At 46.2% G+C, this 25,004-nt stretch overlaps 1 protein-coding gene across 2 annotated transcripts in view; it reads right to left on the bottom strand.

Annotated features, from left to right (window-relative positions):
• Positions 1 to 2,903: 2,903 nt before the first annotated feature.
• The window catches only part of LOC110507061 (latent-transforming growth factor beta-binding protein 4), a 74,651-nt gene continuing 52,550 nt past the window's right edge, over positions 2,904 to 25,004 (bottom strand). For both annotated transcript variants that reach the window (XM_036965106.2, XM_036965105.2), the window contains 29 exons: positions 24,057 to 24,233; positions 19,765 to 20,145; positions 18,632 to 18,748; positions 16,134 to 16,262; positions 15,714 to 15,839; positions 15,064 to 15,183; positions 14,777 to 14,896; positions 14,574 to 14,693; positions 14,321 to 14,440; positions 13,936 to 14,175; positions 13,689 to 13,808; positions 13,406 to 13,525; positions 13,168 to 13,287; positions 12,960 to 13,079; positions 11,744 to 11,869; positions 11,516 to 11,641; positions 11,028 to 11,156; positions 10,695 to 10,820; positions 9,983 to 10,108; positions 9,638 to 9,781; positions 9,129 to 9,386; positions 8,744 to 8,812; positions 8,399 to 8,527; positions 8,126 to 8,272; positions 7,540 to 7,692; positions 7,009 to 7,315; positions 6,641 to 6,924; positions 6,247 to 6,396; positions 2,904 to 4,371 (listed from right to left, as the gene is read on the bottom strand). In XM_036965106.2, coding sequence (XP_036821001.2) covers positions 4,238 to 4,371; positions 6,247 to 6,396; positions 6,641 to 6,924; positions 7,009 to 7,315; positions 7,540 to 7,692; positions 8,126 to 8,272; positions 8,399 to 8,527; positions 8,744 to 8,812; positions 9,129 to 9,386; positions 9,638 to 9,781; positions 9,983 to 10,108; positions 10,695 to 10,820; positions 11,028 to 11,156; positions 11,516 to 11,641; positions 11,744 to 11,869; positions 12,960 to 13,079; positions 13,168 to 13,287; positions 13,406 to 13,525; positions 13,689 to 13,808; positions 13,936 to 14,175; positions 14,321 to 14,440; positions 14,574 to 14,693; positions 14,777 to 14,896; positions 15,064 to 15,183; positions 15,714 to 15,839; positions 16,134 to 16,262; positions 18,632 to 18,748; positions 19,765 to 20,145; positions 24,057 to 24,233 — 4,538 coding nt within the window. In that variant the 3' untranslated portion in view covers positions 2,904 to 4,237. The remainder of the gene's footprint in view (positions 4,372 to 6,246; positions 6,397 to 6,640; positions 6,925 to 7,008; positions 7,316 to 7,539; positions 7,693 to 8,125; positions 8,273 to 8,398; positions 8,528 to 8,743; positions 8,813 to 9,128; positions 9,387 to 9,637; positions 9,782 to 9,982; positions 10,109 to 10,694; positions 10,821 to 11,027; positions 11,157 to 11,515; positions 11,642 to 11,743; positions 11,870 to 12,959; positions 13,080 to 13,167; positions 13,288 to 13,405; positions 13,526 to 13,688; positions 13,809 to 13,935; positions 14,176 to 14,320; positions 14,441 to 14,573; positions 14,694 to 14,776; positions 14,897 to 15,063; positions 15,184 to 15,713; positions 15,840 to 16,133; positions 16,263 to 18,631; positions 18,749 to 19,764; positions 20,146 to 24,056; positions 24,234 to 25,004) is intronic.

Below are 25,004 nucleotides of genomic sequence, written 5' to 3'. Positions count from 1 at the left end.
TGGACAACCCGGATGTGTGAAAACCCTGTGAGGAGCTAGAATATCCAAATCCAGTCATCAGACACCCAAGCCCCGTTTATACCTGGTGTTAACATGGGTCCTTTGTCCGGATCTTGTCTGCATTCTGATTGTGCGCACATTTCCAGAAATGTGTCTACCCATGGTATTAATATGTTTCTGTTATCCTTCTACTGTGTCTGCATTGTGACCACATTTCCTGGTCCCTTTTATGCAAACTATTTCACAGCTATTATTTCCAAATAATCTGTATTTATTTATTGTAAGAAACATATTGATGTAATTATTCAATGGGCAAAATAATTATGATTTAAAATGTTTCTATGTCCAGATCTGTCTACACTTGTAAAGACACACTGTGTGTCTGACTACCTCCGGAGGTGGGCAGGATGATCTGATTGTGATTGTGATCTTTTGATGGTCTACACCTGTCCAAAAATGTGGGCACAATCAGAATGTGGAAAAGATCAGGACACAAAGAACTCAAGTTAGAGCGAGGCTTGGCTCAAGATACCCTCTTCACCTGAATTACAGCTGGATCCCAATAAGTGAGCCATTGCGGTCATCATCACTTTGAATTGTGTACACTGTTCCAAAATAGATGATCAAAAAATAAAAATAATGGAACTTATAGAAAAAGACGAAGCAATATATTTGCATATTATTTTACCAATACACGATGAAATCATGTTTTTGTGGCTCTTCCAAACAAATATGATTTTGGCCAGTTTCCTGATATATTTACACATGGTAATCCACCATCTCCAAATGATTTGGGATGAAAGGTTCCCACAATGGACCACTGATGCATTTTCTCTTTTGGCACACATTCCCTGCCCTTGTCATCCCCCAGCTGTGAAATGTATTACAGCGCAGCAGCACACTGACCCGGTTCTGACCACAGTAGGCCCCCAGTACAGGGAGATAGGATTACTGTCTAGTCTGACACTTCTCTTATTCCTCCTCAGCCCTAATCCAACAACGGCTGCATCAGCAAGATGCCCCCACCCCTCTCCCCACACGGACACACACACAGAGAGAGAGAGACTCAGTTGACCCTGTTAACACAAACAGCACCATCAGTGCTAGTGGGTGAAATCAAGTGATACTGTAGCTCCCTGGGAGTGTAGTGAGGCCTGGGACCAGTTTTCATGCTCTGTCACAGTACAGGTCAATGGTACAGACAGGACTAAACTCTCTCTCCTTTTCTCTCCCTCTCTCTGTGTGATGGAGCCAGCGGAACAGGAGCCTACTGTTATCTCATCTGGTCCCTGATTCCATATCATTACATTGTAACAGGCTTACATTGTAACACAACTGTAATACTACTAATGCCTGTTTATAAGGTACTCTTACTGCTTTAGTGGTCATTTAATAGAGGCTCCATAGTGACTACATGTTTTAAGGCTGAGTGAAATACACTGAGTGTACAAAACATTAAGAACACCTGCTATTTCCATGACATAGATTGACCAGGTGAATCCAGTTGAACGCTCTGATCCCTCATTGATGTCACTTGTTAAATCCCCATCAGTAAGAGTAGATGAAGGGGAGGAGACAGGTTAAATAAGGACTTTTAAGCCTCGAGACAATTGAGACATGGATCGTGTATGTGTGCCATTCAGAGGGTGAATGGGCAAGACAACACATTTAAGTGCCTTGAACGGGGTATGGTAGTAGGGGCCAGGGGCACCGGTTTGTGTCAAGAACTGCAACGCTGCTGGGTTTCCCCCCGCTCAACAGTTTCCCGTGTGTATCAAGGATGGTCCACCACCCAAAGGACATCCAGCCAACTTCACACAACTGTGGGCATTGGTGTCAACATGGGCCAGCATCCCTGTGGCACGCTTTCGACACCTTGTAGAGTCCATGGTCCGACTAATTGAGGCTGAAGGGGGGTTCCTAATGTTTGGTATACTCAGTGTAATTGCAGTATACTGAGTGTAAATGTGGGCTATATTTGTAATAAACAATGGATAAACAACAAAATAACAGCAAATTTGGTTGTGGCTGGTTATTGGTAAACACAATAATAATGAGGCATTACAATTACTCTGAAGCTGCCACTTACAGTATCTGCCAGCAAGTGGTAAGTGTTAACACCGGTCTTCCAGTCATTTGGGCCAGATTCAGGGTAAGTGATAAGGGGAGAGAACAGACAGAAAAAGCAGATATTCCGCTAGCACTTGCAATCCGCAAGAGATAATTAAGTACGAAGTGAACCTCTTTAATCAGCTTTCGCGTAGTGTGTGGTGGAGAAGGATTGGCCTATAAAATAGATTAGACATGGGATCCTTATAAACACTACTGGGAATTAGGGTTCGAGTAGCAGGTAAATGGATTAGAGGCCTAGCCACAGACCATGAGTGCGAGAGGTGGAAACTGCTGTTATGACAGTGCAAGATAGGGACAGTGATAATGATGCTAATCCAAATTAGCCTGGTTACCCACACTCCGGCTAAACGCTACTTCTCCGCAATGAGTCTGGATCTGAGTACCTCTGCGACCCTTCACCAAATGGGAACACATTCTGATTGGTCCAAAAACCAATAGGTTGAGACAAAGCTAGAACACATGCGGCGGTTTGAAAATGTGTCATTGGCATTTGATACTCTGATTGGTTAGAGACAATCCAATCGCTGATTGCTTTGTTTTCTACAACGCCCGTTGTGCCCCTCGTCACCACAAAGTATGTAGCGAACGACAAAACAGCTGAATAATTTAGTTTAAATCGTCAGGCTAAATCAAAATACTGTGTTATACCTACACCACTGGTTTACTCCCAATACTGAACCAGCTTCCAATATGTTACTACTTTATAACAACTACCTTGTAAAGTAAAAGTGTATACGATTCTGTCACAATGAATGAGATCCAAAAGCCACTTGGAATGGAAAGTGTGCAAATATATTTTCAAATCGTTTTCATAGCAATAATGATACAAAAAATCACTGACAAAACAATTAACAAATTCCAGAAACAAATTTAAAAAATGTACAAAGTTGTGAGTAAAAAGTACACAAGAGCTACGTCATCCACAAATACAGTGCATAGTGTTATACATCTTTAGGTGCTGAAAGGTGGAAATGCTTTCGGGTTTGTTTCAGCTTGTAAACTACATCAGGAAGTAGAGACATTTACAGAGAAGGTTCTACTCACTGGAACAGATACCATTTGGTAAAAAACGTTCTCAATTGTAAATATGTACATGGTATTTTATCACAGATTGTGTTTTGATCACACAAACAACATTTCAAATTGTGAATACAAAAGTCAACTATCTTATAACAGTTTTCAGGTACATTCGATTCTGATGAAAAAGAAGGAAAAAAAATCAAATTTGGCTACAAAAGTCTAAAGAAATAAAATGTACAGACACGTCAGTGATGTGTAGCTTCCTCGTCCGCATATACATTTCTATAAAATAATACAAGTTACCATTACATAAAGAGCAACTTAACTTTAAACAGCATAAATTAATACAAGAAGCAATCACAAAAACAAACACCGGCGGGGTTGTAAAATCAACAAATGGAGAGAATTACAAGTCACTGACATTTTCGAGTGATAGACATTTGGTTCAGCGATGTCGTGATGTTGCTGTGTTTCCCTGTACATTCCAGCTAAAGAGAGCGTTCGTTAACAAAACATCCACAGACAGAGATTCTGCCTTTAGACAAAGGCTCTGCTCGTCAGTAGCAGTAGCTTGTCATCTTTGTCTTAAGAGACTACACTGGCCCCATTCAATGGTTCCCGTCTGCCTCAGGGTCGAGGCAGAAGAACACGGTGTGTTGATCATGATTGAGCTCAAAGTGAGCCATCTCAATGGGCCGGATCCTACCTTTAGATACGTGTTCGTATCGTTAGGATTCTGCACAATGTACGTTAACCTCTTTTTCACCACTACGCATTTCAACATCAAAGGAAAGGGTTTGGCGAATGGACATATTTATTTACCTGCTGTATAATAGCAGTCTCGAGTGTATGTGCTTGGTTGAGCTCATGTGTATATATAATGAGTTGTGTGTGCTTGTATAGAACTCAAACCGTATTAATATCAGAGTTCTTTGGACTCAAATCTCTCTCAGACACTGTGCGTCAGTTACGTCTGCGTTTTCTTCAGAGAACAACCCTCTCAGGGGCCTGTGGAGGACAGAGGGAACACTTCCCCGGTAGCAGATAGGACTGATGAGTGGGGGAAGACAATGTAGTAGCTGTGTTATGCTGCCACACAGTGGTTGGGCCGGCGGGACATGACGTAGCCCCGGTGGCACACACAGCGATAGGAGCCGTCTGTGTCGATGCATCGGCCGTTCGCACACGCGTTGTCAGGATTCACACATTCATTGATGTCTGGGCATAAGAAGCAGAACAAAGTCACAATTGAAAACACAAGCATGTGAATCAGTGAACGTCCAAATGTGTATTCAGTGCATTCGGTAATTATTCAGACCCCTTCACTTTTCCAAATTTTGTTACGTTACAGCCTTATTCTAAAATGGATTATATAGTGTTTTTCTCCCCCTTGTCAATCTACACAAAATACCCCATAATGACAAAGCAAACACATTTTTGCTTAAAAAATAGATAAATAAGGAAATATCACATTTACATAAGTATTCAGACCCTTTACTCAGTACTTGGTTGAAGCATCTTTGGCAGCGATGACAGCCTCAAGTCTACTTGGGTATGACGCTACAAGCTTGGCACACCTGTATTTTCAGAGTTTCTCCCATTCTTCTCTGCAGATCCAAGCAAGCTCTGTTAGGTTGGATGTTCGATTGGGTTCAAGTCCAGCCTCTGGCTGGGCCACTCAACATTCAGAGACTTGTTCCGTTGTCTTGGCTGTGTGCTTCAGGTCGTTGTCCTGTTGGAAGGTGAACCTTCGCTCCAGTCTGAGGTCCTGAGCACTCTGGAACATGTTTTCATCAAGGATCTCTCTGTACTTTGCTCCGTTAATCTTTCCCTCGATCCTGACTAGTCACACAGTTGCTGCCACTGAAAAACATCCCCACAGCATGATGCTGCATCCACCATGCTTCACTGTAGGGATGGTATTGGCCAGGTGATGAGCGGTGCCTAGTTTCCTCCAGAAGTGACGCTTGGCATTCAGGTCAAAGAGTTAAATCTTGGTTTCATCTGACCAGAGAATCTTATTTCTCATGTTCAGAGTCCTTTAGGTGCCTTTTGGCAAACTCCAAGCGGGCTGTCATGTGCCTTTTACTGAAGAGTGTCTTCCGTCTGGCCAGGCTACCATAAAGGCCTGATTGGTGGAGTGCTGCAGAGACGGTTGTCCTTCAGGAAAGGTCTCCCATCTCCACAGAGGAACTCTGGAGCTCTGTCAGTGACCATCGGTTTCTTGGTCACCTCTCTGCCCAAGGCCCTTCTCCCCTGATTGCTCAGTTTGGACGGGCGGCCAGCTCTAGGAAAAGTCTTAGTGGTTCCAAACTTCTTCCATTTAATAATAATGGAAGCTACTGTGTTCTTGGGGACCTTCAATGCAGCAGACATTTTTTGGTAACCTTACCCAGATCTGTGCCTCACTCAATCCTGTCTCTTAGCTGTATAGACAATTCCTTCGACCTCATGGCTTGGTTTTTGCTCTGACATGCACTGTCAACTGTGGGATCTTATATAGACAGGTGTGTGCCTTTCCAAATGATGTCCAATCAATTGAATTTACCACAGGTTGACTCCAATCAAGTTGTAGAAACATCTCAAGGACAATGAATGGAAACAGGATGCACCTGAGCTCAATTTCAAGTCTCATAGTAAAGGGTCTGAATACTTATGTAAATAAGGTATTTCTGTTTTTCTTTTTAAAATGTGGAAAAATGTCTAAAAAACTGTTTTTTTTGCTTTGTCATTATGGGGTGTTGTGTGTAGATTGATGAGGAAAAAATATAAATGAATCCATTTTACAATAAGGCTGTGATGTAACAAAATGTGGGAAAAGTGAAGGGGTCTGAATACTTTCCGAATGCACTGTATGTTCTGGTAGATGTGTAAAACGGTAAATATATACAAAATCTATGACATTTCTAGGTTCTCCATTGCACTGGTAAATCTAAAGATTTTACTGTAACATAAATGTCAATGTGAGAATAAGAGAATAGATTTAAAGGCATAAGGTTCGAAGGACAAGTGAAAGGCAGGGAGTTTTGCATATAGACAATTGCGAATAGTTGAAGGGTTTGTCTTGTGGATTGTGTGAGGAGGGATACCTACCTATGCAGGCCATGGAGGTCATGTCCAGCTCGTAGCCCTCGTAGCAGTCACACGTGTATCCCTCCGCCACCCGGATACACCTGCCGTTCTCACAGCCGTGCAGTATCCCACAGTCCTCTGTGCTCAGGCCTGCATACGGCTCATATCGTCCTGGAGTGGGGAGAGGAGGAGGTGGTCAGAACTATGAACAGATAGCTAATCAAACACTCATTCTTTACAGGGCCTAGGTTAAGATCACATCTTAAAATGAATGTGAAATATTTTGGGTAATGCAGTAGCATCGGCAAAATGACAGTAATGCCTTCCAGCAAGACTACTAATTTGACCTATTGAAAGCCCTAGGGGCTACAGTTACAACAGTAAATCCAGTAATGCACACTAAGAGAGTGCTTACTCTCATAGACTCTCCGTGGGCCACCACCACCACCTGGCCCCTGTCTGTCAGGGAACGGAGGGAAAGGGGGTCCCACACGCCAGGGTTCTGGCCCCTCCTCCTCCTCACTGTAGGGGTCACTGTCCAAGAGGGGGGCCAGACTCAGAGGGAGGCCCTCTCGGATGGGGGGAGGGGGTCGCGCCCCAAAGGCAAGCTCAGAACGAGGGTCTGGGAGGGTCCGGAGATGGGGTCTCGGAGGAGCGTCAGGCGGGCCGTAGTCGTCCTCGTCATAGTAACGCTCAGGACTGGGAGGGAGAAATCCAACATGTATGTATGTCTTACATGATGTATGTGAATGAGTGAGTGTGGTGAATAGGGCAGTGTGTTACATGTATCCTGAGGGTCGTCTGTATGGGCTCTCTGGGACGCTGAAGGTGCTGGGCGTTCTGCTTCTGAAGCTAGACCTGCTGCCTCCCGCTGGTGTGTAGTCGTCATAGTCAGGCTGGGGGTACTCAGGCCTGCGGGGGATGGGGTCTGGGAAGGAGTCCGGTCCATAGGGCACGCGATACCCCACTCCTCCTTCTCCCTCTCCTCCTCTGCCGGGTCCTGGCCCTGGGTCCGGCCCGTAGGGGTCAGGGAAGGGGGGAGGAAACTCTGGGGGCCCCAGGAAGACGTTACAGCGAGCCTCATAGTCCTCTGACAGAGGGAGAGAAGGAAAAGAGGCGTAGACCAAAAATGACACTTTCCCCAAACTTTAAACATGCCCATAAACACAACACTGTTTCGAAACACAGGGCGCCATTTTGCTTCTATCTTATGAAAAAAATGCTAACACAGCAGATTGTTCAATGTAAATACTCATCCACATTCAGCGTGGCCGTAGTAGCGCATCAGTGAGTGTGTGGTCAGTCCAGTAGTACCTGAGTCTCTGGCAGGACACAGAGCACAATGCAGTCCCCAGCCCTCTCCATACAGACAGCAGCACTCAGTGAAGGTGACCTGTCCACCCAGCAGGGGGCTCTGACACACCAGGTCTGCTGTGACAAACTGCCAGCAAAACGATAGGTTCTCATCTGGAGGCACGAGGGAGAGGACAGGAATGAGGAGGGGAAGGGGGAGATGGAAAAGAGAGACAGATAGATTAATAAAAAAGGAAGATGGAGAAAGAGAGACAAAGGAAGATGGAGAAAAATGAGGGAACGATAGATGGGGAAAGGCAGAGAGAGAGAGAGAGATGAAAAACAGAGACAGTGAGAGAGACCTCACAGCTTGAGCTAATATGTGACATTTGAGTAGTGTGGACTCATGAGGTGAGAGTGATTGTGGACTCATGAGGTGAGAATGATTGTGGACTCATGAGGTGAGAGTGATTGTGGACTCATGAGGTGAGAGTGATTGGGGACTCATGAGGTGAGAGTGATTGGGGACTCATGAGGTGAGAGTGATTGGGGACTCATGAGGTGAGAGTGATTGGGGACTCCCGTCTCCCAGTGTGTGTGGTCTTACCCACGGCGAGGTCAGTGGAATTGACACAGCTGCGCTGAGTATCGTCCAACACAAGAGGAGGCTCGCAGGTACAGACGTGTGAGCCTAATATGTTGACACAGATTCCCCCTGGACAGCTGTCCTCCCCTGCCTCACACTCATCAACATCTACCAGGAGAGAGAGAGATGATGTTTTAGGAACCTACCCATTATGTACATCCATTAAGTTCAATCACAAATGATAAAGTCTGGGTCAAAACAGCCCAATATCACTGATAAAGAAAGACTGCTAACCGATGCACTCCAGAAACACATCGTCGTAGTAGTAGCCAATGGTGCAGTAGCAGGAGTAGCCAGGGATGTTGTTGACACATACACCGCTCTTACACACCTCAGGGTGGAACAGTTTACACTCATCCACATCTGTGAGAGGAGAGAAAGGCCTGGATTGTAGGTACAGGTCAAACATTAATACAAATCATGTGTGTCAAAATCAGCCATTATTGACAGCAACTCTGGAGAAATGAGAGTTTAAGTGCCTCGCTCAAGATTTTTCAATTAGTCGGCTCAGGGACTTGACCTTTCGGGTTACCGGCCCGCTAGGCTACCTGCCTTGTGTGTATGTGAGACCGTCGTTACCTTTGTAGCTAAATGCTCCTGGCCCGGTAACATATCCTCGTCCGCTGGGGCACAACGCCTGGTGCTCAGCTGAACAGCACCCACAGGAAACAACAACAAGACATATCAGAGAGGAACACTTCACGACATCAGGGATAGCTTTTTCTGAGTGGGTTGTCAGGTTGATGTGACTCCAGGAGTCACCATAGACATACATATTGACTTTAGTCTTATACATAGAATGGAAAGCATGTGTTTGATGTATTTGAGACCATTCCACTAATTCCGCTCCAGCCATTACCACGAGCCCGTCCTCCCCAATTACGGTGCCACCAACCTCCTGTGCTAGAGACATAGTCATACCATAGACATACTGTTGACATCAGGGTTGATCACTGGTCCCTACCTGTGCCTAGCGGAGGACAGGGGTCATACTGGCAGCCCATGCCCCAGCCCTGGCCCACGGTGCAGCAGCACTCCTGCTGGGTGGTGTTGCGGGCCAGGACGCTGCACGAGCTCTGCTCCCCGGTGCTGTAGTAACACTCCCTGAACTCGCCAGGCCGGGCAAGGGGCAGCTGGGACGCATCGGGCCGACGCTGGGGACCGAGACCGGTGGTGGAGGAAGACGAAGAAGAGGAGGAGCCGCCAGGGTACGCCAGACGACCTGTGAGACACGTGGATGTGATGTTTGAGGTGTGTGTGGTTATGGCTGCGCTGCTGACCACCAAGACAGTACAGCGTTCCCTCATGAACAACAGGGGGCAGCAACGCCAAGGTGTTTGAATGGGCACTTGTTGCACAAACTGATGCCAATAAAACTGTGAGGGAGTAGAAATGTATATTTTTGTACGGTAAAAAACAAGCTTATCTAGATAATCCTCGAAAAGCACAATAGTGTTGGACAGCGTATAGTACCTGGTCGGGGAGTGCTGAGGCACTGTCCTGAGCGCGTATCAAACTCTTCCCCCTCTCCTGGACACTCACACATGAAGGAGCCATCCACATTCTCACAGCGCGCCGCGCCACACACGCCCTGCATAGTCTCACACTCGTTTTCATCTAGAGAGAGATAGAGGGAAAGAGAGAGATGGAGAGAAAGGAGCGAGAGAGAGAGAGAGAGAGAGAGAGAGAGAGAAATATAGGGTGAAAAGGTATAACCATGTAGGCTAAATCAAGCAAAGACAATGACAGATGATAGGACAGCAGAATGGCAATGTTTGTACACTTATCAGAGACTCGTGCATCTGTGTTGAGACGTACCCACACATCCCTTCCCATCGCTGGTGGCTGTGTAGCCCTGGTCACACATGCACTGGTATGTTCCAATTAGGTTCTGGCAGAACGCATGCTCCCCGCATACGGTCTCATTGGCACACTCATTGATATCTGTGAGCGAGAAGAAGAAACAGAAGTGGAGAGAGAGATGACATCCCTCCTATGTGAATCAGAAATATGGTCTCTAGCACGGTCATTGTTTTCTTTACTGTTAGGACAAACTTGACTCAATTATTTAAAGGTATAAAGCAACAGTTGGGTGAAAACAACACAGTGAGATACATCCCTAGATCTTTTTCATAATGTGTGTGTGTCGGTCTGTGTGTGTGTGTGCAAGGAAAGGCGAACGGCAGTCTTGTGACCGAGCATCTGCGCGGCGAAAGCCTCCAACCCGGACACATCAATCAAACACAGCTGCCATGACGACCAACCCCTTACGGCCCGCCCTCAGCCTGGATCCCACATCTGTGTCCAACCTGCCAACCATTCCTACACAAACTATCATGGCTAAACTGTATGACAGTATAGCGAGGACGGCAATCAATCTCTATTGACTAAGTTCCTCTGGTCCTCTCAGTAGCATAATAAATCAAGTGGATTCATAAATAAGAGAATAATCAAACAAATACATTCTTATATGTGGACCAGACTTAGAGAAGGATGAAGTCGATGAGGATGATGAAGAGATGGAACTGACCGACACACTCTCCGGTGCGGGTGACCCGGTAGCCCGGCTCACAAGAGGTGATACAGCGGTAGGAGCCAACGGTGTTCTCACAACGCTGTGACCGACACACTGCTCCCTCTGAGCACTCATCTACATCTGGGGGAGAGAGAGGGGGGGATTACACACACACACACACACACACACACACACACACACACACACACACACACACACACACACACACACACACACACACACACACACACACACACACACACACACACACACACACTTCAGCATCCCCATAGGCTCGAAAGCTGTGTGTGTTACATAAAGGGACACGTAGTTGAGGTGTTGAGTTACCCAGACAGGCTGTCTTCTCTGGGTTGGTGGTGAATCCCACTTGGCACTGGCACTGGTAGGAGCCCTCTGTGTTGACACAGCGGCCATCCTGGCACGCCCCCGGGCCTGACCTGGCACACTCATCCACATCTGGACCCGCAATGACAACACGCCATTACATCACCACAGACAACCCCGCTGTGCCTACCTCCAGGCTAAGCAATCCTTTATCATGATGTTGTGCCCATGTCGTTTCATTTGATGTCATTCACTGTGTGAGAGGCTATGAGCAATATCATCTGTGTAAAGTAGCCGATAACTGATTATAATTACGAGTGATTACCAGAATAGCCCTGCCAAGAGTTGTCAAAGTGAATGGGCAGTTTAAATTGCAGAGTAAACAACCCACGTCGTGTCTATGTCATGAGTAGAGACGTCTCCATTCTGCAGGTTTAAGAGTCGCCTACAGCAATGCCAGTGGTGTGTACGAGATGGCGTAAAGGCCTCACCCAGGCAGGAGCCGCCGTCGCTGCTGGTGGTGTATCCCTGGGAGCACACACAGCGGTAGGAGCCCTCTGTGTTCACACACTCTCCCCTGGGGAAGCAGTACTCCCCCTCTAGACACTCGTTGACGTCTGTGAAGAGGCAAGACAAACAGCGTGACACAGAAAAGAGGCAGCGACCCGCAGCGTGGTATGTACACATCATCACAGCACGTCACCGACATCGGTACTGACCTCTACACTGGCGCCCGAGGCCAGCGGTTCTGTAGCCTGGCTGACAGTCACAGCGGTAGGAGCCGTCCGTGTTCACGCACAGCCTCGCTGCACCACAGGTGTCAGGGCTCTGGCATTCATCCACATCTGAGGATGGGAGAGAGGGGGGGGGGTGCTCATTGGTACTGGCACGCACACACACCACTGCTTCATGTATAGGTCTTTCTGTCCCCCCTAAAAAGGGGTTAAACAGCATTCAAGTGGTTTCTCTTAAATCAACACAGCACCAATTGATTCTGTCCCTTATGGATATAACCTTTTGACAGTGAGACCTCGCCAACGAGACATCCATCCATTCCCAAGTGTTACATCCATACCTAATGTGTTTCTGATTTACACGCTATCCCCTTTGAAGTCTAAACATCTGTTGCAGACTCTACTGGTTCACGTCGGCCCAGTCCAACAGCCAGACGTCTATTGAATACCTCTGAGTGATTCTCATATCACAGCAGAAACGGTACATTCATATGCATTTTTAATGTGGTCCCGTTTTTTAATTTTTAATTTTAGGTAGAGGCAATGCACCCTGGTGGGATGGAGCACGGTGTCCTGAAATGATACTAGCACGGCTGATGATTTGTGTGTCCCACGGGACAAAAAAACTGCTTGGAAGTGAGTAAGAGGAGTAACCGAAGCCAGCAAGGGTGAAGTGAGGAGAGAAGAGGAGAGGAATGCAGAGGAGAGTGCTGACTGCAGTGTGGAACTGGGCCTAGAGGGCCAATGGGTGGCCAACCCCCTTTGCTCACTCATCACCTACTGTCGGATGATGAAAAATTGCCCGGTCACATTTGCTCTGTGCAGTTTATATAAACAGCTGTTGAAACAGCTCGATTCTGCAGCAAACTTTACCATGGTGACTGTCTTAGTCAAGCTGCATCACCAATAACTCCAACAGTGTTAGTGACGTGATTGTCTGATTCCATGAAGCAGTATGAATGGAACGCAATCTCAAGTGGAAGGCGTGTGTGTCGTGTTTCCTTATTAGGCAGAAGTCTGCCGCCGTTTACAAATCACCTCCTCCCCTTGGCTGTAAAAGAGCCACGGCCTTCCCTCCCAGAAACAAATGCAGCAGGCAAGTTTGAGAGCAGCAAAACACAGTGAAAAAAAACACGGCGACTACATGGACAGAATGCCTCGATTTGACTTGACATACTGCCTAACAGGCAGCTAGTCTTACCTGCGCATAACCCATCTCGCATGCCGTGGCCCGCTTTGCAGGCGATACACTTGTAGGAGCCTTCAGAATTCACACACCGTTGCCCAGGACACTGTGAGGGGTCTTCACATTCATCCAGGTCTAAAATGAATCAGGTGGAGGTCACACATCTAGCAGAGTGATATGGAGCACGAGTCATCATGTAAAAGTCAGACACATGCAGCCTCACCAATACAGATGCTGCCCTGCGGTTTGAACCCGGTGCGACAAACACACCGGTAGCTACCCGGAGTGTTTTCACAGCGACCGTTGGCACATAGGTTGGAGGTCTGGCGACACTCATCGATATCTGCGTGAAGGTATTAACATCAGTATTGATACAATTATCAATATGGAATACAAATGTGTGTGTTTGTGTGTGTGTGTGTGTGTGTGGGTGTGTGTGTGTGGTTGAGAAGGTTGTTCACCTGTACACTGTCCGTTTCCAGCCTCAAAGCCTGGGCTACAGGCCACACATATGAAGGAGCCCTCAGAGTTGATACACTCCCGACCAGGACACTGCAGAGCGTTCTCACACTCATCGACATCTGGAGAAGCCGACAGATGTTATTCTTTACAATCCCTTGATGAAGTCGACAGAACAGAGGCCGTATCTAGTAGCGTTTCACTCGATTACGTGCTAAAGGAAGTCACACATCTGACTGCTCTTTATCGGCCGAAGTAATGTGCATGTTCAACGTGCAGTCTCACCTCCGCAGGTGTCGCCCTGTAGCCTGAAGCCAGAACGGCACGCACACTTGTAACTCCCAGCCGTATTCTCACAACGGCCGTTAGCACAGGGAGTGGGGCTGTGGAGGCACTCGTCAACATCTGCAACAACAACAATAACAAAAAACAACAATTTTTTTTTTTTTTTAAAGACCTACGCTTACGGCTTATTGTGTAAGTGATCGGATCTACATGATTGAGTGTTGACAAAGGCCATGTTGTGTCCTACCTGTGCAGTGTCTGTCGACCGGCACAAAGCCTGGCTTGCAGGACACACACTTGTATGAGCCCAGGGAGTTGACACACTCCTGGCCAGGGCACTGGGATGGGTCTGCACATTCATCCACGTCTGTACAGGTATCACCGTGTAGTCTGTAGCCAGTGAGACACGCACAGCTGTAGCTACCCTGGGTGTTCTCGCAGTGACCGGTGGTGCATGGGCTGGGGGTCTGACGACACTCATCTATATCTGTAGGAATGGAGAGGAGATTGCTGAAAAAGGTAGTTGCCAATTTCAAATACACTCTAAATGGATGTACTAATGGATGAAAAAAAATACAAAATCACAGGCACACAGGTGTACCTCAGAACACACAGAGGCAATGGGATTTTACCTGAGCAATGTCCATTGATCATGCTGAAGCCTGGCTTGCAGGACACACAGTTGTAAGAACCCTGAGAGTTGACACAGGCCTGACCAGGACACCTCAAAGGGTCCTCACACTCATCCACATCTGAAACAGATAAGAGCCATAACATTAATAGACGGGCAGATTTTTATTTTCCAAAGATCGAAAGTTCCTTTCGCTGACAGGTTCAAAAAGAGGGAATGTAGGTAAATACACTGGGTGGAGTCGTCGCTGGTACCTGTGCAGGTCTTGCCTTGTAGTTTGTATCCTGTGTGGCAAACACACCTGTAGCTCCCAGGAGTGTTCTCACAACGACCATTGGTGCAAAGGCTGGGGGTCTGATGGCACTCGTCAACATCTACAACAGGGGGCGACACAGACCGTTAGTGAAAGGTTATTATTTGGTTTTGTGTATGACTGCTTCAGGACAAGGGGTGTTACCTGAGCATTGTTCGTTGAGCAGGCCAAAGCCTGGCGGGCAAGACACACACTTGTATGATCCTGGAGAGTTGGCACAGGCCTGAACAGGACACCTCAAGGGGTCCTCACACTCATCCACATCTAGGGAAAGGGAGAATGATAGACCGGAGGTTTAATATGTCCAACTGACCAATAGTATTATTTCACAAACATCACACAATCGTTGGTGAGTGAAGATGGCAACATATACAGGACAGTACCTTCAGTAGTGAAATAATGTTGAATAGATGCAGAGATAGCTTCTTTACCTTTACATGCGTTTCCCTCTAGCGTGTACCCAGTGCGGCAGACACACTTGAAGCTACCAGGGCTATTCTCACAGCGGCCGTTGTTACAGGGGTTCGGAACCTGACGACACTCGTCAATATCTGTGCCACCAAAAAAAAGTTTGTCCTTTACTCAAAGACTTGACAGTTAACAGTTGTCTATTTTCTTCTAGAAGGACTACTGTACAGCTATCACAATCGACATAACATTCCTTATAACAATCCCAATCATGAACATAATACTTATTGACTGCTGATGTTGAGGACGCGTCCCCTCTTACCTTGACACTTCGTCTGTTGGAAGTTGGCTCTGAAGCCCGCAGAACACACACACCTGTAGCCGCCTGGCTACACGAGGGACTCTCAGAGAACACTGACCAGAGTACCAGACCCCATTTCCTAACCCTTGACCTCCAAGTCAGGGGGATGCCAGAAGGTCTCTCTCTATACCCAACAATACAGAGTAGCTGTTGTCTGAATAAACGTCCAGAGCACAGCTGCTGTGGCTAGCGACTGTGTGTGTGTGTGTGTGTGTGTGTGTGTGTGTGTGTGTGTGTGTGTGTGTGTGTGTGTGTGTGTGTGTGTGTGTGTGTGTGTGTGTGAGTGGTGTGTACAGTGGGGCGGGGCTGTACCTTTACAGCTGGTGCCCCGGGGTCCCGGCTGGTATCCAGAGGGGCAGCTGCACCTGTAGCCCCCTTCTGTGTTCTGGCAGCGGCCGCTGCCGCAGGGCGGGGGAGACGCCCTGCACTCGTCTATGTCTGAAAGGAAGGGGGAGTGAGTGGGGTTAAAGAGGTCAAGAGGAGCCTGACCAACCCTACAGGTTGTAATCCAGCGGGGATTGCAGTGAGATGCTTGTGGTACCGTAACCAGCCTGAAACGGACTCATCCATAATGACTAGCACATGTTCAATGACCGCACACTATAAATACAGCTGAGGCCCAGTGCAGCATCAGGAATAGCCAACATTGGGATGTGTATGTGTGTTTGATGCTTCCCAATAGTAGGTAAATAGTTCAACGAGCAACAGTGCCCTAAACAAAACAACATTCACCTTGACACCGAATCTGCTGAGCGTTGAGTTGGTATCCCTCGTTACAGATGCAGGTATGTCTCCCTCCGGGCTGGTTCACACAACGGCCCTGTCCACACACCTGGGGCATGGTCTCACACACACCCCGCACTGGATGCCCAATCAGATGCACGTAGACACACACACACACACACAGTTAGCTTGTCTGTCACCGTTTCAAAAACGACTCCAAAGTGTGATCTTAGTTGTCATCTCATCCGCCTGAGGTTGTGAGAGGGAAGAGGGGATGACACAGCCACGGCAAATGGTGTGAGGAGCTTCTGATTTCATCTGGCTGCCTGATCTCTGTTTACATTGGAGAGCTGAACAACGAAGCTCTGGCAAACACTCATCCCATTCCACACTCTTTGGAAAAAAAGGGTTCTTCGGCTGTCCCCATATGAGAACCCTTTTTGGTTCAAGGTAGAACTCTTTTGGGTTCCATGTAGAACCCTCTATGGAAAGGGTTCTACATGGAACTCAAAAGGGTTTTACCCAGAACCAAAAAAAGGTCCTTTAAAAAGTTATTATGGGGACAACCCTTTAAAGTTCGAAATGGCACTTATTTCTTTCTAAGAGCGCAGCTCACATATTTCTCAGGGACCATTATGAGGATTTATAGTCTCAGAACTCAGTTGTTATGGGGCAGATTCAAGGCTGTGGGCATAACAGTGTTCAATTCCAGGTTACAGCACAAAACGGGCACCTCTCTCACAAGAAAAATAGTTAGCAGCTCTTTGACGGCCCCTTCCTTGAGATTCAAACCTGCCAACATGTGATAAACTAACAGTCCGGTGGTGAGCAGTTGGCTACCATTAGGCAAACATTTTGCGGCACAAACAGAGCATTGTACCCATCAGTTTACTGCTTATCTCTTGAGCCAGAGTTCCTGTGTGAGGGTACTCCCTCGCTGAATCTCTCTTTGTATTGCAAAGAAGTGCATTAAAGAATGTAAAACGCTTTTTATCGACTGAGGTTTTGAAGTTGAGGTGTGTGTGTGTGTCAAATCAAATCCAAATCAAATGTGTATTGGTCACATACAATTGGTTAGCAGATGATACTGCGAGCATAGCGAAATGCTTGTGCTTCTAGTTCCGACAGGGCAGCAATATCTAACATGTACTCTAACAATTACACAACAACTACCTAATACACACAAATCTAAGTAAAGGAATAAGAATATTTTCATATAAATATATGGATGAGCAATGACAGAGCAGCATAGGCAAGATGCAATAGATGGTATAAAATATAGTATATACATATGAGATAAGTAATGCAAGATGTGTAAACATTATTAAAGTGGCATTAAAGTGACTAGTGATCCATTTATTAAAGTGGCCAATGATTTCAAGTCTGTATGTAGGCAGCAGCTTCTCTGTGCTAGTGATGGCTGTTTAACAGTCTGCTGGCCTTGAGACAGAAGCTGTTTTTCAGTCTCTTCGTTCCAGCTTTGATGCACCTGTACTGACCTCGCCTTCTGGATGGTAGTGGGGTGAACAGGCCGTGGCTCAAGTGGTTTTTGTCCTTGATGATCTTTTTGGCCTTCCTGTGACATCGGGTGCTGTAGGTGTACTGGAGGGCAGGTAGTTTGCCCCCAGTGATGCGTTTTGTGTAGACCGTACCACCCTCTGGAGAGTCTTGCGGTTGTGGGCGGTGCAGTTGCCGTACCAGACAGCGATGCAACCCGACAGGATGCTCTCAATTGTGCATCTGTAAAAGTTAGTGAGGCTTTTAGGTGACAAACCAAATTTCTTCAACGTCCTGAGGTTGAAGAGGTGCTGTTGCGCCACACTTCTTCACCACACTGTCTGTGTGGGTGGACCATTTCAGTTTGTCCGTAATATGTACGCTGAGGAACTTAAAACTTTCCACCTTCTCCAAAGCTGTCCCCTCGATGTGGATAGGGGGGTGTTCCCTCTGCTGTCTCCTGAAATCCACGATCATCTCCTTTGTTTTGTTGACGTTGAAGTGGAGGTGTGTGTGAGCATGCGTGTGTGGGACAGCGTCGGCTAAGTACTCTAGTGGAGCCAGAAAAGGCCAGAGCCAGAAACACATCTGATGTCTTTGAAGGTGGATAAAACCCGCCAGTAAAAATCGACGCTCCCAGAGAATTCAACTCCATCTACCCATGATTCTTAAGCACTCATTATTCTGTTCCATTCTAAATGTGAACTCATGCTTTCAAGTGCTGTCACATAAAATGAGAGCAGAACAGACACAGGAAGACCAGTTGTCGACTTCAATGGAGAACTTTTAGCTTTTCTCACTCCACAGTACAGACTCCAAACTATATGCTTCTTTGTTCTTGAGTCAGGTGTGGAGTACCACAGTTAAGAGTTCTAACAGGGAATGACATGGAGTTGGCAGTGTGAGAGTTGAACCAGTGTTTATCTGCAGTTGACCTAATCATAAAGCGATTACTGTATCAAGAAAAAACACTTTGTGGCTGTGGTGTTGTGGTGTACGATTTACGGTACCTGGCCTGGGGATGGGTGGGCGGGGCGTGACCAGAGGTGGGAGGGGCTGGGCAGGTCTCACTGGAGATACTGGCCGTCGGTCAACTGGAGGCCATTGGGTCTGAGTGAGGGGCCGAGCTGGAGAAACCAAAACCGGACCTAAACATTTACTGAGAATGTCTAGACACATTAGAGCTTCCGCTTGTTGAGAAGAGGCAGCTTGATAACAATGGTTTTTCTCACAGCCTTCTGGACACAAACATCAAACTTTAAACGTTCTAATTCTGTCTCAATAGTTGATGTTGCTATGTGGAAATGACAAGAGTATATGAAGGGTTTGATTCCAAAACGCATTTTTTTTCTATGTGTATGAATTATGGCAGTTCTCATACTTTAAAAACATTGACTTTAGATGTGCTTTAGAATGTTTGTTTTTTTGGTTGCAAAATGCAAAATATCCGTATCGTTTCATACCAAAATGTGCTATATCCAGAGACGTGTTTAGAGAGTTAGATCCAGCGACGAGGAGACAATAATAGACTACAGGCTGCAAACATACGGAGGCCGCAAACAGCGCGCCTTGCAAATGAATTGCAACAGACTTTCACTGTCCTTATGGTTCCTTAAATCTTTCCCTAACGTGTATATAATCAAACTCGAAAGTCTTTCCGTGATTTATCCGAATGAAAAAACCTGTAAAACCACCATACAATTGTTCCAAAAGTTGCTTAACATGTCCAAAAAGAATACTCACATAGTACACACGACACTGTTCACCCTCTGAATACAAATGGACTATGATATTTGCACAATTTAGTTTAAACAAATAGATCATTTGTATATTTATTTATTTACGTATCAATACTTTATACATGCAACTGTTTAAAACCCAATCTGGACACTTTGTCTATTGACGTTCTGTTGGTTGGGGCGGATATATAGCGCTTTGCCACAAAGCATGATCATTTGTCTCTCGAAAATAAAATGACCTTACAATGTATTTATATATACTCTTTCATAAGATGTGGTTTTAATTAATGGCATTTTACAAACATTTCTGAATATTGATATATTGCGTTCTGGAATGAAACTCTTCATAATCACTGTACATTGAGGAATCTCCTTGAGGTTGCTAGGGGCTACTGTCTACTCACCGGTCACCACCTGGGTGGGTCCTGCTGTAACAGAGCTGGCTGGAATGTGTGGTCTGCCCTGGGAGGACAGGGAGCCTCCACTGCTCCACTGCTCCACTGATGGCTGCTGGGGTCTGGTCTGAAGCGTGAGAGAGCCACCACCTGGCTGTTGGGGTCTAGTCGGAGTGGTGAGCAGAGTAGTGATACCTGGTTGTTGGTGACTAGTTTGGGGAGTCTGTGCACCACTACTGGCTGGTTGTTGTGGCCTGGTCTGTCCCGTGCTCTGGGATATGACAGGGGGACCTCCAGTCCCGTGCTGCTCCAGCAACCTCTGGTTGAACTGGATGACAGAGGCAGAGTAGTGGTAGCCAGGCCCTGCTGGGCAGATCTCCTTGAAAGCAACTTTCAGTAGCAAACAGAGAACGCCACAAGCAGGATTGAATTAGTTAGTATGTTTCATACCCATACATATACAAACACACACATATTTTATATAGCAAAAAAAGAAACATCCCTTTTCAGGACCCTGTCTTTCAAAGACAATTGGTAAAAATCAAAATAACTTCACAGATTTTCATTGTAAAGGGTTTAAACACTGTTTCCCATGCTTTTTCAATTAACCATAAACAATTAATGAACATGCACCTGTGGAATGGTCACTAAGACACTAACAGCTTACAGACAGTCGGCAATTAAGGTCACAGTTATGAAAACTTAGGACACTAAAAAGGCATTTCTACTGACTCTGAAAAACACCAAAAGAAAGATGCCCAGGGTCCCTGCTCATCTGTGTGAACGTGCCTTAGGCATGCTGCAAGGAGGCATGAGGACTGCAGATGTGTCCAGGGCAATAAATTGCAATGTCCATACTGTGAGACGCCAAAGACAGTGCTACAGGGAGACAGGACGGACAGCTGATCGTCCTCGCAGTGGCAGACCACGTGTAACAACATCTGCACAGGATCAGTACATCCAAACATCACACCTGCGAGACAGGTGCAGGATGGCAACAACAACGGCTCGAGTTACACCAGAAACGCACAATCCCTCCATCAGTGCTCAGACTGTACCCAATAGGCTGAGAGAGGCTGGACTGAGGGCTTGTAGGCCTGTTGTAAGGCAGGTCCTCACCAGACATCACCAGCAACAACATCGCCTATGGGCAGAAAACCTACCGTTGCTGGACCAGACAGGACTGGCAAAAAGTGCTCTTCACTGACGAGTTGAGGTTTTCTCTCACCAGGGGTGATGGTCAGATTCGCGTTTATCGTCGAAGGAATGAGCATTACACTGAGGCCTGTACTCTGGAGCGGGATCGATTTGGGGGTGGAGGGTCCGTCATGGTCTGGGGCGGTGTGTCACAGCATCATCGGACTGAGCTTGTTGTCATTGTAGGCCATCCTCCTCCCTCATGTGGTACCCTTCCTGCAGGCTCATCCTGACATGACCCTCCAGCATGACAATGCCACCAGCCATACTGCTCCTTCTGTGTGTGATTTCCTGCAAGACAGGAATGTCAGTGCTCTGCCATGGCCAGCGAAGAGCCCGGATCTCAATCCCATTGAGCACGTCTGGGACCTGCTGGATCGGAGGGTGAGGGCCAGGGCCATTCCCTCCCAGAAATGTTTGGGAACTTGCAGGTACCTTGGTGGAAGAGTGGGGTAACATCTCACAGCAAGAACTGGCAAATCTGGTGCAGTCCATGAGGAGGAGATGCACTGCGGTTCTTTATGCACCTGGTGGCCACACCAGATACTGACTGGTACTTTTGATTTTGACCCATATACACTACCGTTCAAAAGTTTGGGGTCACTTAAACATTTCCTTGTTTTTGAAAGAAAAGCACATTTTTTTGTCCATTAAAATTACATCAAATTGATCAGAAATACAGTGTAGACATTGTTAATATTGTAAATGACTATTGTAGCTGGAAATGGCAGATTTTTTATGGAATATCTACATAGGCGTACAGAGGCCCATTATCAGCAACCATCACTCCTGTGTTCCAATGGCACGTTGTGTTAGCTAATCCAAGTTTATCATTTTAAAAGGCTAATTGATCATTAGAAAACCCTTTTGCAATTATGTTAGCACAGCTGAAAACTGTTCTATTTAAAGAAGCAATAAAACTGGCCTTCTTTACACTCATTGAGTATCTGGAGCATCAGCATTTGTGGGTTCGATTACAGGCTCAAAATGGCCAGAAACAAATAACTTTCTTCTGAAACTCGTCAGTCTTGTCTTGTTCTGAGAAATTAAGGCTATTCCATGCGAGGAATTGCAAAGAAACTTAAGATCTTGTACAACGCTGTGTTCGACTCCCTTCACAGAACAGCACTAACTGTCTCTAACCAGAATAGAAAGAGGAGTGGGAGGACCCAGTGCACAACTGAGCGAGAGGAGAAGTACATTAGTGTCTAGTTTGAGAAACAGACGCCTCACAAGTCCTCAACTGGAAGCTTCATTAAATAGTACCCATAAAACACCAGTCTCAACGTCAACAGTGAAGAGGAGACTCCGGGATGCTGGCCTTCAAGGCAGAGTTGCAAAGAAAAAGCCACATCTCAGACTGGCCAATAAAAATAAAATATTAAGCTGGGCAAAAAAACACAAGCACTGGACAGAGAAAACCAGTCAGTATCTGGTGTGACCACCATTTGCCTCATACAGCGTGACACATCTCCTTCGCATAGAACTGTGGCCTGTGGAATGTTGTCCCACTCCTCTTCAATGGCTGTGTGAAATTGCTGTATATTGGAACACGCTGTCGTACACAACAATCCAGAGCATACCAATCATGCTCAATGGGTGACATGTCTGGTGAGTATGCAGGTCATGGAAGAACTGGGACATTTTCAGCTTCCAGCAACATGGGGCCGTGTATTATCATGCTGAAACATGAGGTGATGGCAGCAGATGAATGGCACGACAATGGGTCTCAGGATCTCGTCACGGTATCTCTGTGTATTTAAATTGCCATCGATAAAATGCAATTGTGTTTGTCATCCGTAGCTTATGCCTGCCCGTACCATAACCCCACCGCCACCATGGGGCGTTACCATCAGCAAACCGCTCGCCCACATGACACCATACACGTGGTCTGCAGTTGGGAGGCCTGTTGGACGTACTGACAAATTCCCTCGATCAACGTTGGAGGCGGCTTATGGTAAAGAAATGAACATTAAATTATCTGGCAACACCTCTGGTGCACATTCCTGCAGTCAGCATGTCAATTACACATCCCCTCAAAACTTGAGACATCTGTTGCATTGTGTTGTGTGAACTGCACATTTTAGAGAGGTCTTTTATAGCCCCCAAACACAAGGTGCACCTGTGTAATGATCATGCTATTTAATCAGCTTCTTGATATATCACACTGATAGGTGAGAATTGTCTGTTAATTGAATGATTAGAATTTTCCGCCCTGAAACATAGAATTGTATGGAATTGATTAGAATGTATGAAATCATAATCAATAAATGTGTAGTCCTAGTCAGAATTAGGGTAAGACAATATGTCTTTATGGTATTTTAAACACAGACTGTCTGAGCTTGGTGCCGTCCTGACTAGAGATTTGGGAGAGAACATGGAGTACGTCTCAAGGACAAAGTCACTATCTCTGTCGGCTGGGAAGTGAGACAGACAGTGTGTGCGTAGCAGGACATGTGTGTGCGTATGTTTGTGTGTACGTATGTTTGTGTGTATGTGTGTGCGTATGTTTATGTGTATGTGTATATGTGTGTGCGTATGTTTGTGTGTACGTGTGTACGTATGTTTGTGACTATGTGTGTGCGTATGTTTGTGTGTATGTGTGTGCGTATGTTTGTGTGTACGTGTGGGCGTGAGAAGCCAGTATAAAATTTATTGATTTGTATTCTTGACTTCAGAACGTTCCCGTGAATAAACATTTCACTGTGGTAGACTGAGCCTCTGGCTGTTTTCATTCGACCAGGATCTTACAAATTCTGGTTTGCAGACTGAGAGTAATATAATTAAGTTGAGTGATGTACCTGGAGAACACAATTCTCCTATCACACACCTGTCAGGTAGATGGATTATCTTGGCAAAGGAGAAATGCTCACTAACAGGTATGTAAACACATTTGTGCACAACATTTGAGAGAAATAAGCTTTTTGTGAGTATGGACATTTTCTGGCATGGGACGAACACTTTACATGTTGCGTTTGTATTTTTTGATCAATGTACATACTGTGACATAGGGCAGATGTTAACACTGGTCATTAGCTGCATTCTGATTATCCAATGCCGGTCCAGTATGATCTGGAGGTTTGAATCAGAATAGGGATGCTCACCTGATCCAAAGTAGGGACACCTCTCACAGTTCTCTCCCCAGGCCTTGCCCACGCGGCTGCAGCAGCAGATCTGCTTGGTGATGTCCCTAAGGATAGGCACGGAGCAGCTACCACGGCCAGAGCCAGAGTTCAGGATACGATAGCACTGGTCCTTATCCTCCGAGATCACCCTATGGGCTGCAAGGAGGAAGACAGGGTGAGGACATGCCAATGGGAGAATGGTAGAGAGAAGATAGCGTTTATTATAGCCATACAGAAACAGCTTCATTTCCAAAAAGGCCTCAAGCAAAATAATACACAAAACCCAACATGCAGGCTCAACACATGCTGATTGTTGATTGGCAATTTATCTTGAAATATAACGATGGTGTACTCTTCGTCTATGCTTTTTGTGTCCCAATTCTCTGGTACTTGATCTTAGCTTAGAAAGCAGTAGGCATTCTGTTGCTTTAGTCGGGTTAAGAAACACAGAACTATTCAACTGAAGACAGACAATGAGTTGCAGAAGTAACTGAAGTCAGAAAAAAATAAGAAACGTCGGAAATAAATCGCTGTTAAACCATCGATCCAGAGTGCAAGAAAACAGAAAAGCTCAAAGCATTCCCATGAACGGTTTGGCAACACATTATTTAAAGATGACCGCTCAGAGTCAACGACGCACACAAAACAGACAGCTTCCAGCAGTTAGAGCCAGGAGTTGGGGCGGACTGGATAGAGGGAGGCCACAGACAAGCAGATCCAAACTGCGTCAGATCCAAAGGCAACACACAGGGGTCACAGGCCAACCAGCATTTCAGAAGCACTGACCATCGTAAAATGCTGGTTAGAATAAGCAGGCCAAGTGTCACAGAACTTCAGGCGCTGTAATGTCATGTTCATGATGTGCGTATAAATGTGTAATGTATGTTTTATGTATGACATAATACAGCACAGTTAATGTAAAGTACT

The sequence above is a fragment of the Oncorhynchus mykiss genome, chromosome 27, assembly GCF_057628025.1.
Source record: "Oncorhynchus mykiss isolate SJ-2025 chromosome 27, ASM5762802v1, whole genome shotgun sequence".
Lineage (NCBI taxonomy): Eukaryota > Metazoa > Chordata > Actinopteri > Salmoniformes > Salmonidae > Oncorhynchus > Oncorhynchus mykiss.
This window is presented reverse-complemented; position numbering and strand designations above follow the sequence as displayed.